This window comes from Bos mutus, chromosome 3, assembly GCF_027580195.1.
Source record: "Bos mutus isolate GX-2022 chromosome 3, NWIPB_WYAK_1.1, whole genome shotgun sequence".
Classification (NCBI taxonomy): Eukaryota; Metazoa; Chordata; class Mammalia; order Artiodactyla; family Bovidae; genus Bos; species Bos mutus.
The window spans coordinates 104,833,518-104,847,217 of record NC_091619.1 but is presented as its reverse complement, the minus strand read 5'-3'; the positions used below and the strand labels follow the sequence as shown (position 1 = coordinate 104,847,217).

The 13,700-nt window shown below is 42.9% G+C and overlaps 1 protein-coding gene across 3 annotated transcripts in view; it reads right to left on the bottom strand.

Annotated features, from left to right (window-relative positions):
* RHBDL2 (rhomboid like 2) overlaps window positions 1-13,700 on the bottom strand; it is a 57,992-nt gene that overhangs the window by 24,910 nt on the left and 19,382 nt on the right. For all 3 annotated transcript variants that reach the window (XM_005907779.2, XM_070368383.1, XM_070368382.1), the window contains exons 2-4: window positions 6,038-6,303; window positions 2,944-3,092; window positions 988-1,100 (exon numbers count right to left, since the gene is read on the bottom strand). In XM_005907779.2, coding sequence (XP_005907841.1) covers window positions 988-1,100; window positions 2,944-3,092; window positions 6,038-6,283 — 508 coding nt within the window. In that variant the 5' untranslated portion in view covers window positions 6,284-6,303. The remainder of the gene's footprint in view (window positions 1-987; window positions 1,101-2,943; window positions 3,093-6,037; window positions 6,304-13,700) is intronic.

Sequence of the window (13,700 nt, the reverse complement as noted above, 5' to 3'; positions counted from 1 at the left end):
AAACTGGAAACAATACAGATATCCTCCAGCGAGTGAACAATTGAACTAGTGGTGGTATACCATCCGTACCATCGAATACTACCCAGCAATAAAAATGAATAAGCTGTTGATAAATGCAGCAACCTACATGACTCTCCAGAGACTCATGCTGAGTGAAGAAAGCTAATCCTAAATGGCTGTACACTGTATTATTCCATTTATATAACATTCTTGAAGTGAGAAAATTATAGAAACAGAACAGATTAATGGGGTTGCCGGGAGGGTGGAAGAAAAGGGGGTATGGCTATAAAAATGAAACTGTGAGGAATCTTTGTGATGTTGGAAATATTTTGTACTTTGACTGTATCAGTGTGGATATCCTGATTAGGATACTGTACTGTGGTTTTGTCAGCTGTTACCATTGGGGGTAACTAGTTAAAGGGTATATGAGACCTATAGGTATTTATTTCCTACAGTGTGAATTAATAATTATCTAAAAAGTTTAATTTTTTAAAGTTTCTAATAAATAAATGGGTAGATAGGGGTTCTAATATTTCCTGCCGACACCCTAATGAATTTTTGGCATACCCAATTTGAGAGATCATTGGCATCCCAGGATGCTAGTCCCTACCCAATCTTTGGGTCCCTTTAGCTATTCTCAATGTTCTCTTGAAGTTATCTTTCTTAAATGCAAATTTGATCACGTTATTTCCCAAAATCATTAGTCTTGGGACATAAGGACCTTCTGGCTTTAGTCCTTTATCCAGTATATACACCTGGACACCAAACTACTCACAGTTGCCAGTCGTGCAGAACTCTGAGGTACCTGAGAATGGGCACAAAGACCTCTCGATATGCTTCTCTCTGGTTAACTTATTTCTAAACTTACCAGGTGCCCTAGCACATATTAGGAACACAGTAAATCTTGATTTAAAAGTTTATTGCCTTTGCTTATTGCCTCCTAAGAGTCCAGAGACGTTGATTCTGTGCTGTGTTCAGAACACTAACCTGCTATCACTCCTGCCAGGTACACCAGCCCCACGCGGAGGCCTTTATGGACCATTTCCAAGGGGATGCCCAGCCCGAGCTGCATAATGAGATTCCCCAGGATGTGCTGAACTCTGCAGAGACAAAAACCATTGTCAAACATTAGGACTAGCCCAGGCAGTTATCTCCTTGGGAGGGTAACAGGCACTGATATGTTGTTTCTAGTTAAGAACATGAATTCCATTTTCTAATTTTGTTAGGTGACTTTTTAAAGAGATAAAATCTTGAGCTTCAATATGTGAAGCAGATAAAAGGACATTTTAGAAATACACATTTACTTTATGAGTTTTGTTTTACAATAATTACTGATAATGTCAAACAGAGCAGTGAGGAAGCTTTAAGGAATGGAATATAAGCTTGCAATTATGGGTTTAGCTGACAGTTGCCATCACATGTCAGCCTCAGCACTTGATTTTGTTTTAGTTGCACAGTAATATTGAGAGAATACTAATTCACTCATATTGTATTGAAATTTCAGTAGGTTTTTAAACATCTCTTGCAAGCTCAGGGTAGTCTTTAATAAAACAGAGGTGGGACTTCCCTGGTGATCCAGTGGCTAAGATTGCACTCACTCCTAATGCAAGAGGCCTGGATTTGATCCCTGGTCAGGGAACTAGATCCCACATGCCACAGCTAAGACCTGGCACAGCCAAAGAAATAAATAAAACAGATATGGCAAGAGAAACCTCATTCCCAGTTCTGTATTTAAAAGGTTTTAAATTTACCAGAATGGAAAAAAAAAAATGTTTACCTAGTAACACTAGCTAAACTTGGTTTCTCTCATATAAATATACTATAATTTGGTATAAAACATTGTTGAATACAAATGCTTTTTATTATAGTTTATAAATATGGAAAAATATTTTTAAGTGGAAATTGACATTATTTTGCTTGTCAAACCCCACAAGCATCTATGGAAACTCTCTGAATGTTACTTGGCAAATTTCCATATAACAGTAATCCTTAATTTAGTTGCTATGTAGCAAAATGCTTCAGTTTTTTTAAGTGGGCATAGTGATCAGAATTCTGAGCGAGGTCGTAAAAGGCTATTAGCATTTAAGAGACTGTAAGCAAAACTAAAAGGCAGGCACTGCATCACCCATTGCTTGTATTATTCTAAATAAACTATTCTACACCCATCAAAATGTTGATGAATTACGTTTTTAACTTCGGCAGAGGTGGGGAGGAAGGCACTGGCAATTCACATTTTACAGGGAACATTTAACAACACCACACAACGTGGGGGACACAATTCTGGTTTGGTGACAATTTGGTCTCTTCTCATTGATATTCCTACGTAAATACCAATATTAGGCAGTTACGATACAAAGTACACTGGACTTGGAGTCAGCACTAATGAGTTGAGATCCTCACTCTGCAAATGACTGCATCCCGTAAGCCTCACACAAAACAGCGGGAGCAGCGCTTGCCTCCTAGGGTTGCCAGGAGCATCAAACAAGATTATGGATATAAAAGTGCCTGGTCGATAATAAGGGCTTCCCTGGTGGCTCAGAGGTTAAAGCGTCTGCCTGCAATGTGGGAGACCTGGGTTCGATCCCTGGGTCGGGAAGATCCCCTGGAGAAGGAAATGGCAACCCACTCCGGTATTCTTGCCCGGAGAATCCCATGGACGGAGGAGCCTGGTGGGCTACAGTCCACAGGGTCGCACCACCTACAGCACAGGGAACTGTGCTCAATATTCTGTAACCTCATTGGGAAAAGAATTTGAAAAAGAATAAATACATGTACATGTATGACTGAATCACTTTGTTGTACACCTGAAACTAACATAGCATTGTTAATCAACTATAGTCCAATATAAAATAAAGTTATAATAATAAAATACCAAACAAATGTTCAGGGTTATGGTTACTTGCAGTCACCTCTGACATCAGTGACTCAACTGTCATTGCTTACCCAGCATGAACCAGCATGTACGAGATAAATCTCCAGGCTTCCTCCCGCTTCTCAGGACGGTAGATAAAGGGACTCTCCAAGATGCCTGTGTCCAAGGTGATCCACTGTTTCTGAGGCTTCCATACAGCATAGTAAATAAATACCGCCAGCTGACAGGGAGGGGCAGACACTAAAGTTAACCATACCTGCTGCAGAAAGCGGCCCCATTAAAGCCCACGGGTACTACCTCTGTTTGAAACAATTTGCTCGTAAGAGGACCGCTCCACAGCATGTGCTCAGATGGCAGAATTCAATTCCCTGCTGTATATCTGACCGTGTAACTGTAGGCGTCTCCTGCTTCTTCCAGCAGTTAGGAGCAGCCCTAGACCAAACTTCAAAGAAGAGTCTCCCTTGAACCCACTTTCCCCTCCTCTGCCCTCCTCTTCCCACCTTCACCATTTGATCACTCATCTGCAACTTAATAGGAAATTAGGTCACCGCTGGCTTCTGAAAAATAGAGGGAAAGGGGAAAATAGTGACTTTACAGTGGGAAAACCTGGCAAACAGGACCTGAACCAAGTGACGAAGGCTCATGTCACAGGGATGGCATGTGGATGCCCCCATTCCCGAATGTGATGTGATGAGAAGGGCACTTCACTTCTGTGGTCTTCCTCCCCCAAACCCATAACTCCAGTCTAACCATGAGAAGAAATATCAGACAAACCCAGACAGAGGGACATTGTACAGAATACCTGGGCAGTACTCCTCAAGACGATCAAAAGCATGGAAAGCAAAGACAGAGAGGGTCAGAGATCAGAGCAGACCGGGGAGATGTGACAGGTAAGTACAGAAGGGACAGAAAGAGGTCACCGATGGAAAAACTGGTGAGATTCAAATAGGCCTGGAGTTTAGCTAATACTAATATATCAATATGAGTTTCCTAGTTTTGACAAATGTAAAACTGTGGAAATGTAAGATATTAACATTGGGAGAAACTATCTCTGTAACTTTGCTATAAAGCTAAAATTACTCCAAAATAAAAAAATTTGCTTAAAAATTTTTTGGCAGCACCACTCAGCCTGCAGGATCTGAGTTTCTTGACCGGGGACTGAACCCAGGCCCCTGCAGTAAAAGTATCGAATTCTAACCTCTGAACTGCCAGGGAGTTCCGTCATTTTTTTATGTACAGTCTATCACCTCCAGCGAAATATTGAGTAGAAATGGTGATGGTGGGAATTCTTGTCTTATTTCTGATTCTAAAGGAAAAAAACGATTTTAACATTTCACTGTTTGTAGTATTAAGCCCCTAAGATGGTCCTCAAGGGTCCTCACCACTTCATAGTCACACCCTTGAACAGGTTCCTCCTTCAGTGACTCAGGGCTGGTTTCTGTGTCTGCCCCAACCAACACAGCATTGACAGAAGCTTCTTTCAGGAACGCCCCATTGGGGCCTTATCTTTATATAAGCCATAAGAGGCCAGGTCCCTACGATAGTTAAATTTATGTGTCAACGTAACTAAACCACAGTATTTGGTCAAATATCATTCTACATGTTTCTGTGACTTTGAATAAAGCAGACTACCCTCCGTAATGCGGGTGAGCTCCTATCAGTTGAAGGCTTAATAGAACAAACACTCCTTGAGCAAGAAGGAATTGTGCCAACAAATGGCCTTTGAACTTCAACTTATCCCCTGGTTGCTAGTCTGCAGGCCCACCCTGTAGATTTTAAATTTGCCAAGCCTCTGCAATTACATAAACCAATTCCTTAAATCAATCTCTCTCTCTATCTCTCCCCCCATATATGTGTGTACATAGATGATAGATTGTGTGTGTGTGTGTACATCCTATTGATGCTGCTTCTTTAAAGAACCCTGACTAATACAGTCCTTGATAAAAAAAGTTGAGGCATCAGTGGGCACTAAGAGAATAACATCAGAAACTTTCTCATACTCTTAAGTCGGGGCTTCCCTGGTGGCTCAGAGGGTAAAAAAAATCCACCTGCAATGCAGGAGACCTGAGTTCAATCTCTGGGTCAGGAAGATCCCCTAAAGAAGGGAATGGCAACCCACTCCAGTATTCTTGCCTGGAGAATTCCATGGAGAGAGGAGCCTGGAGGGCTACAGATCATGGGGTCACAAAGAGTTGGACATGACTGAGTGACTAAACACACAATGCCCCTAAGTCACATCCCACGGGCAGCCAGACTCTGTCAATTCCTTTATGAGGCATCATGGTGTGGGAGAAAAAGCTGGGTGAGATGAGGCTCAGGAGAAGCCCAGTCCTGGTTAAATAACTAAGTATGTGGCCTTGGGCAAGTCACCCCACTCTTTTCTGGAAAACAAAACAGCTGACTGGACCAGAGTCTGATACTCACTACATGCTGCCCAGAGCTGACATCATTAGAAGATCCCAATCCCATTTTTTCCCACTGAAATCTGGAGGCAATCTATATCTCTTTTAAACATAGAGCTCCTGATAGACCTTACGAATCGATCATAGCTGGTTCATGAGATCAAACCAATTGGACACCCAGAGATTATTTGATCTCTAAAGCCCCCACCAACTAAAATGAAATGCTGCTGCTGCTAAGTCACTTCAGTCCTGTCCGATTCTGTGCGACCCCATAGACAGCAGCCCACCAGGCTCCCCCGTCCCTGGGATTCTCCAGGCAAGAACACTGGAGTGGGTTGCCATTTCCTTCTCCAATGCGTGAAAGTGAAAGTGAAGTTGCTCAGTCGTGTCTGACTCTTAGCAACCCCATGGACTGCAGCCTTCCAGGCTCTTCCATCCATGGGATTTTCCAGGCAAGAGTACTGGAGTGGGGTGCCATTGCCTTCTCCGAAAATGAAATGAAGCCACTGCAATTGTGGTCACTGCAGAGGAGTTGTTTGAAAAATAAAACTCAACACGTAACTGAAAGTGCCTGGGAAGGCAGGAAGGACCTGGGAAGGGGACTCTGAAGAGGACGAAGTCGAGCTCTGTGTGTGCTCTACTGCCACCCCCAAGCTCTCCTCACATGTTTCCCAGTCTTTCCTCCAGGTGTGATCTGAAGCCCCAGTGTATCTGCAGCCCCCCAGGAGTCCTTGCGCCAGTGCACACCACCCCGCACGTTTACCTCAGCGATGCTGATGAAGATGATGAACAGGGGGGGCGGGAGGCAGTTAGCTCTTTCCAGGTATGTTCTTCGAACCGGTTCAGGAAGCATCCATTTTGAGACAATCCTGTGGACCTTTCTAGGCTTGAAGGGATCTTTATCTGCCCTGCCCTCTCTCATTTTCTCCTCTTCCAGCTCTTCTTTCATCTCTGTCTCCATATTCAGATTCACATCCTCCTCTATTTCCAAATCATGAGCAGCAGCCATTGTTCTGGGTCCCCCTCCACCTGAAAGGAACAAGACTGTCAGGGGAAAACAGATGACCCTATGGTCTTCGGGCCATAGCTCTTTCCTGGGCTCTCGGGCACCACCATTGGTTTCCAGTACCTTCCCAGTGAGTCAGTAGAAGGTGGCTGCAGATCTGTTGCCCAAACACACGTAATATCCATACCCTCATCATCTGGGTGTAATTGTGAAAAAGTACTAAGTTCTCCCCAGCTGAGGAAGAGGACTCCCCAGAAGTCACTTATGGAATTACCTACTGTCACCACCCAGAGTGGACTGGAGCTTTGGGATGGCAGCTCTACCTCATACACCCTTTCCTTGCCCTCTGCCACTGACTCCCAAGGCAGTTATTAGTGTAAGAGATAGCTCTGCCACGAGGCGATGCATCTCAGAGTCTAAGCCACACACGCGCGTAACCGAATTCAGCTTTGACTAGCTTACGTAAACAGTCTCCTCTCAGCTCTTAGTTTCATCTTGCTTCTACTCCCAAGCCAAACACAGGTCTCTGGTTTCTGATTCCAAATCAAAAACTATTTAATGAGCATCGACTATGTATCGGGTACTATGCTGAGAGGTGCTATGTATCAGGCACCCATTTTAGTTTAAAAAATTCCCCTCCCCTCAAAAAAGATTTAAAACCACATCTTCCCTTCTTAAATTACCGGTGTCCTTTCTAACGTGCCACCACTGCCATTCTGCGGCACATGAGTCAAGTAGGCCATTGCTCACTGACCCTCCAGGGGCAGCGCTGCCGGTCTCCCTAAAACACATCTTCCCAACAACTCTTTGACATCTGACACTCTTGGCTGAGTTGCTACTAATGTCTATACCCAGTATCCCCTTGAACTCAATCCTCAATATGTAGACACTCAAGCATTTATTCACAGACATCTGTTGAACACCTACTATGTATCAGGCGACCAGTCCCATCCCAAAGTGTTTGCAGTGTCAGGGAGGAGGCTGAGGTCAATAAAAATCACACAAATAATTGTACAATTACAGCTGTGCTAAGAGACACCAAGCAGATGCATAAGTTACTGAGGCAGCATGTCTGTAACAGTGAGGCCTGAACTACATACCCCCTCCTCTCCATGTGTCATGGTGCTATCTGTACAGTCTTTCTCCTTTTGGTTTAGTTCTGTTATATTTTACTTCTGGTTGAACTATTTAATCAAATATTTTCATAGCCAAAAAAATGGGTGCTGCTGCCTCTTACTCGCTTCAGTCGTGTCCGACTCTGTGCAACCCTATGGACTGCAGCCTGCCAGGATGCTCTAGGCAAGAGCACTAGAGTGGGTTGCTGTGACCTCCTCCAGGGGATCTTCCCAACCCAGAGATCGAACTCGGGTCTCCGGCATTGCAGAAAGATTCTTTACCACTGAGCCACCAGGGAAGCCCCTGGCAGGGATGGGGGAGGCTCAAATACACTAAAGGAAAAAAAATAATGTTTCCAGACACTACATAGAGTACAATCCAATTTTTTTTTTAAGGAATGTATTGATACGAAGGGAAAACATCTGGAGAATTAACCATGATTATATTTGCATGATAGGATTTCACTAGATTTTTGCCCTTTATGCAGGAGTGGGTCTACATTTTGTGTATGCTGAAGCTTAAACAATATGGGGGCGTGCTCTGGGAAAAATAACATTGTATTAAAATTATAAAACAGAAAAACTATAAAAGTACTTAGAATGCTTTAGAAGAAGCCTGTGTAAGTAGAAATCTGAAGCTTAAGCTTTTTTAGTATCACAGATAACCCAGCCAAAACAATCTTAAAAAAGAACAAAACAGGAGGTACCGCATTCTCTGACTCAAACTATAATTTAGAAAACTACAGTGATCAAAACAGTATGGTACGGGCACAAAAACAGATACAGAGCAAAGGAACTGAATAGAGAGGCCAGAAATGAACTCACACCTATACAGGCAATTAACCTATGACAAAGGAAGCAAGAATATACAATGCGGAAAAGACGGCCTTACACCACATATAAAAATAAACTCAAAATGGATTAAAGACTGAAATGTAAGACCTGAAACCATAGAACTTCTAGAAGAAAACACAGGCAGTCTGCTCTTTGACATCAGTCTTAGCAATATTTTTTCTGGATATGTCACCTCAGGAAAGGGAAACAAAAGCAAAAACAAACAAATGGGACTATATCATACTAAAAAGCTTTTGCACAGCAAAGAAAACTACCAACAAAAGGAAAAGGCTGCCTACTGAACGGGAGGAGATATTTGCAAATGATAGATCTGACAAGGAGTTAATATCCAAAATACACAAAGAACTCACAATACAACCCAACATAAAAAACAAACAACCCAGTGGAAAAATGGACAGGGGACCTGAGTAGATTTTCTTCCTATAAAGAAGACATACAGATGGCCAATAGACACATGAAAAGATGCACATCACTAATCTCCAGGGAAACACAATCAGAACCACAATGAGGGGAGTTTCCTGGCATCTCCGTGGTTAGGACTCCACATTTTTCACTGCTGTGGCCCAGGTTCAATCCCTGGTCGGGAAAATAGATCCAACAAGTCATGCAGTGCAGCCAAAAACAAACAAAAAGAACACAGTGAGAATCACTTCACACCTGACAGAATGGCTGTTATCAAGAAAGACAGCATAACAAGTGTTGGCCAGGGTGCTGAGAAAAGAGCCTCATGCCCTGTTGGTAGGAAGGTACTTTGGTACAGACACTGTGGAAGTGGTACATGGTGGTGGTGTAGTCGATGAGTTGGGTCCAACTCGTGAGACCGTGTGGACTGTAGCCTGCCAGGCTCCTTTGTCCACAGAATTTCCCAGGCAAGGATACTGGAGTAGGTTGCTATTTCCTTCTCCAGGGCATCTTCCTGACCCAGGGATCAAATCAGAGTCTCCTGCACTGCAGGTGGTTTCTTTACCAACTGAGCCGCCAGGGAAGTCCATGGAAAACAGTATACGGATTCCTCAAAGAAAAGCAGAATTACCATTAGATTCAGAAATTCCATTTCTAGGCACTTATCCAAAGACAATTAAAATGTACCTCCATGTTAAATGCTAAATTATTTACAGTAGCTAAGATATGGAAGCAATCTAAGTGCCCATCAATAGATGAATGGATAAAGAATATGTGGTATGCACACACACACACACACAGAGGAATATTTCTTGGCCATGAAGAAGAATAAAATCTTGCTCTGCAACAACACGGATGGACTGAAAGGGTATTATGCTAAGAGAAATGAGTCAGGCAGAGAAAGACAAATGCTGTATGATTTCATCTATGTGGGTAATCTAAGAAGCACGTGAACAAACACAATCAAACAGAAACAGAGTCATAGATACAGAGAACAAACAGGTTTTTGCCAGAGAGGAAGAGGTTGGGAGGAGGTAAGAAAAAGATGGGAGATAAAGAGGTACATTTCAGTTACAAAATAAATGTCACAGGAATAAAATGTAGTGTGGCGAATACAGTCAATAATTGTGTGATAACTATGTATGGTGACAGATGACAACTAGACTTTTCATGGTGATCATTTTGTAATGTATAGAAATAACAAATCACTATGCTGTACTCTTGAGAGTCCCTTGGACTGCAAGGAGATCCAACCAGTCCATTCTAAAGGAGATCAGCCCTGGGTGTTCTTTGGAAGGAATGATGCTAAAGCTGAAACTCCAGTACTTTGGCCACCTCATGCGAAGAGTTGACTCATTGGAAAAGACCCTGATGCTGGGAGGGATTGGGGGCAGGAGGAGAAGGGGACGACAGAGGATGAGATGGCTGGATGGCATCACTGACTTGATGGACATGAGTTTGAGTGAACTCCAGGAGTTGGTGATGGACAGGGAGGCCTGGCGTGCTGCAATTCATGGGGTCGCAAAGAGTCGGACACAACTGAGCTACTGAACTGAACTGAACTGATGCGGTATACCAGGAAGTAACAGTGCTGTGGGTCCATTATTTCAAAAACAAATAAAGTCATAGAAAAAAAGATCAGCCACATCAGATATATGTGACTACCAAAGGTGGGGGTGGGAAGGGGAATTAGATGAATGTAGTCAAAAGGTACAAATTCCTGCTGCTGCCGCTCATTCAGTTGTGTCCGACTCTTTGCGATCCCATGGACTGTAGCCTGCCAGGCTCCTCTATCCATGGGATTCTCCGAGAAAGAATGGAGTGGGGTGTCATTTACTCCTCCAGGGGGATCTTCCCAGACCAGGGATCGAACCCACATCTCTTACCTCTCCTGTGGTTATAAGATACATATGTACTAGGGATGTAACACTACAACATCATAAAGATAATTAACTGCTGTACATTATAAATGAAGGTTGTTAGGAGAATCCCAATAGTTCTCATCATAAAGAAAAAAATGTTTTTTCTATTTCTTTAATGTTGTATCTATATGAAATGATGGATGCTCACTAAACATATTGTGTTAATCATTTCATGATATATGTAAGTTGTACAACAATCATTATGTTGCACACCTTAAACTTAAAAAAAAAAAAAGATATAATAAAACAGACCCATATGTACGAGACCTTTGCTGGACCCTAAAGTCTCAAGCACTGTACAATTTCTTCCCTCCCCTTGTGGATCAATGTCTTAAAGGATGAGTTTGTATCCACTAAACACCTTGTCATCTGCAACCCCGATCGAAACTGCTCTGCTAAGTTATGCCCTTTAAATAAATCCACTTCTGTTGTAATGTGAGTTCTAACGAAGTGTGTAGAGCAGCCCAGTCTCTTCAAAGCACATCCTCATGCAAATTCTCACGTACTCCTCTGAACAATCTGGGAAGAAAAGCAAGCAATATGTTCCCAATTCTGACCTTCCACTTTCCTAACTGAGCTTCCTGTTGAAAACCCTTCATCCCTGCCTTTCATCCCAACCACATTCCATTGGGTGACTTCTTTTTCCTACTACCCAGCCACAGGCATCCCCTCTGCGCACTTCAGCAACACTGTCCTCCTGCAACTGACCTTCTCTAACTTGGTGGGAAAAGGCAGTGTCAAGGTCACTAAAGGGCGGGTACACAGGCTAGACAGACTGGGGAATGGCCATGTCTTATTTTTATATGCCACCCCAGTAAATAGCCCTGGATCTGGGACTGTGAGCCATAGAATGGGGGCTTCGAGGGGTGGGAGGCAGGGGAATGGAGAAGTTTATGTTTAATGGGTACAGAGTTTCAGTTTGGGAAGATGAAGAAGTTCGGGAGATGGATGATGGTGATGGTTGTACAATAACGTGAATGCTATGAATTAATTATACACTTAAAAACAGTTCAAATGGTAAGTTTTATGTGTATTTTACCACACACACAAACTAAATAGTAATATTAAATTTTCAAGGTCGCTGTGAAGACTAGATAGAATATACTGTTTGTCATTCAGTTCAGTTCAGTTCAGTCGCTCAGTCGTGTCTGACTCTTTGCGGACCCCATGAATCGCAGCATGCCAGGCCTCCCTGTCCATAACCAACTCCCGGAGTTCACCCAAACTCACGTCCATCAAGTCAGTGATGCCATCCAGACATCTCATCCTCTGTCGTCCCCTTCTCCTCCTGCCCCCAATCCCTCCCAGCATCAGAGTCTTTTCCAATGAGTCAACTCTTCGCATGAGGTGGCCAAAGTACTGGAGTTTCAGCTTTAGCATCATTCCTTCCAGTGAACACCCAGTGCTGATCTCCTTCAGGATGGACTGGTTGGATCTCCTTGCAGTCCAAGGGACTCTCAAGAGTCTTCTCCAACACCATACTTCAAAAGCATCAATTCTTCGGCGCTCAGCTTTCTTCACAGTCCAACTCTCACATCCATACATGACCACTGGAAAAACCATAGCCTTGACTAGACAGACCTTTGTTGGCAAAGTAATGTCTCTGCTTTTGAATATGCTGTCTAGATTGGTCATAACTTTCCTTCCAGGGAGTAAGTGTCTTTTAATTTCATGGCTGCAGTCACCATCTGCAGTGATTTTGAAGCCCCAAAATATAAAGTCTGACATTGTTTCCACTGTTTCCCCATCTATTTCCCATTAAGTGATGGGACCAGATGCCATGATTGTAGTTTTCTGAATGTTGTCATTAGCATGTGCTTAATCAACAGTACCCAACGTTACTGACATTTTCAGCTTAGTCCAGTGTATCTAAACTTCCTCTCATGCACATGCTCAGATGCTCAGTCGTGTCTGACTCTTTACGACCCCATGGAGTATAGCCCAGCAGGCTCCTCTGTCCATGGGATTCTCTCAGCAAGAATACTGAAGTAGGGTGCCATTTCCTTCTCCAGGGATCAAACCCACGTCTCTTATGTCTCCTGCACTGGAAATGGTACATCTTCCCAAGGGGTACCACTAGCACCACCTGGGAAACCCTCTGAGTATTTTCCACTGGAATTTTCTTTTTTGGGAGGGTGGGGGGCCACATCAAGCAGCATGCGGGATCTTAGTTCCCCAACCAGGGATCAAACCCAGGCTCCTTGCAGTGGAAGCACAAAGTCCTAACCACTGGACTGCCAGGGAAGTCCCTAAAATTAACCATTTTAAAGTATATAATTCAGTAGCATTAAATACATCACCACTATCTATTTCCAAAATGTTTTCATCACCCCAGACAAAACCCTCATACTCAGTAAGAAGTCACTTCCCTCTTGCTCCATCCCTCCAGCCTCAGGCAACCATTAACCTGCTTTTGGTCTCTATGGATTTACCTATTCCAGATATTTCATATGAATGGAATTATATAATATGTGGCCTTTTGAGCCTGGCTTCTTTCACTTAAAGTCTTCAAGGTTCATCCATGCTGTAGCATGTGTCAGTACATCATTCCTTATGGCTGAATAATACTGCATCACATAGATAAAACCACACTGTTCATCCATTCATGGGTTTAAGGGCATTTGGATCGATTCCACCTTTGGGCTACTGTGAATAAAGCTGCTATGAACATCCCGATACAAGTTTTTATTTAAGTACATGTTTTCAATTCTTTCAGGTATATACCTGAGAGTGGAATTGCTGGGTTATATGGTAATTCTGTGTTTAATTTATCAGGAAATCTTCAGATCCCATTTTAAAGTGGTTAAGACTCTTCACTTCTATGGCAGGGGACACAAGTTTGATCCCTGTTTGGGAAACTAAGATCCCGCAAGCCAAATAATGAGGTGGAAAAAAAAAAATTAAAGTGGGGATAAGGACAGCACTTACTTCATAACATTTTTAATTTTTTTTATTGCAGTATAGTTGGTTTACAGTGTTGTGCAGAGATTTACAATCTCTGCTGTGCAGCAAAGTGACTCAGTTATACACGTATAGACATCCTTTTATTTGTGTTATTTTTTATTACGGCTTATCATGGGATATTGATTACAGCTTCCTGTGCTATACAGTAGGCCCTTGTTGTTT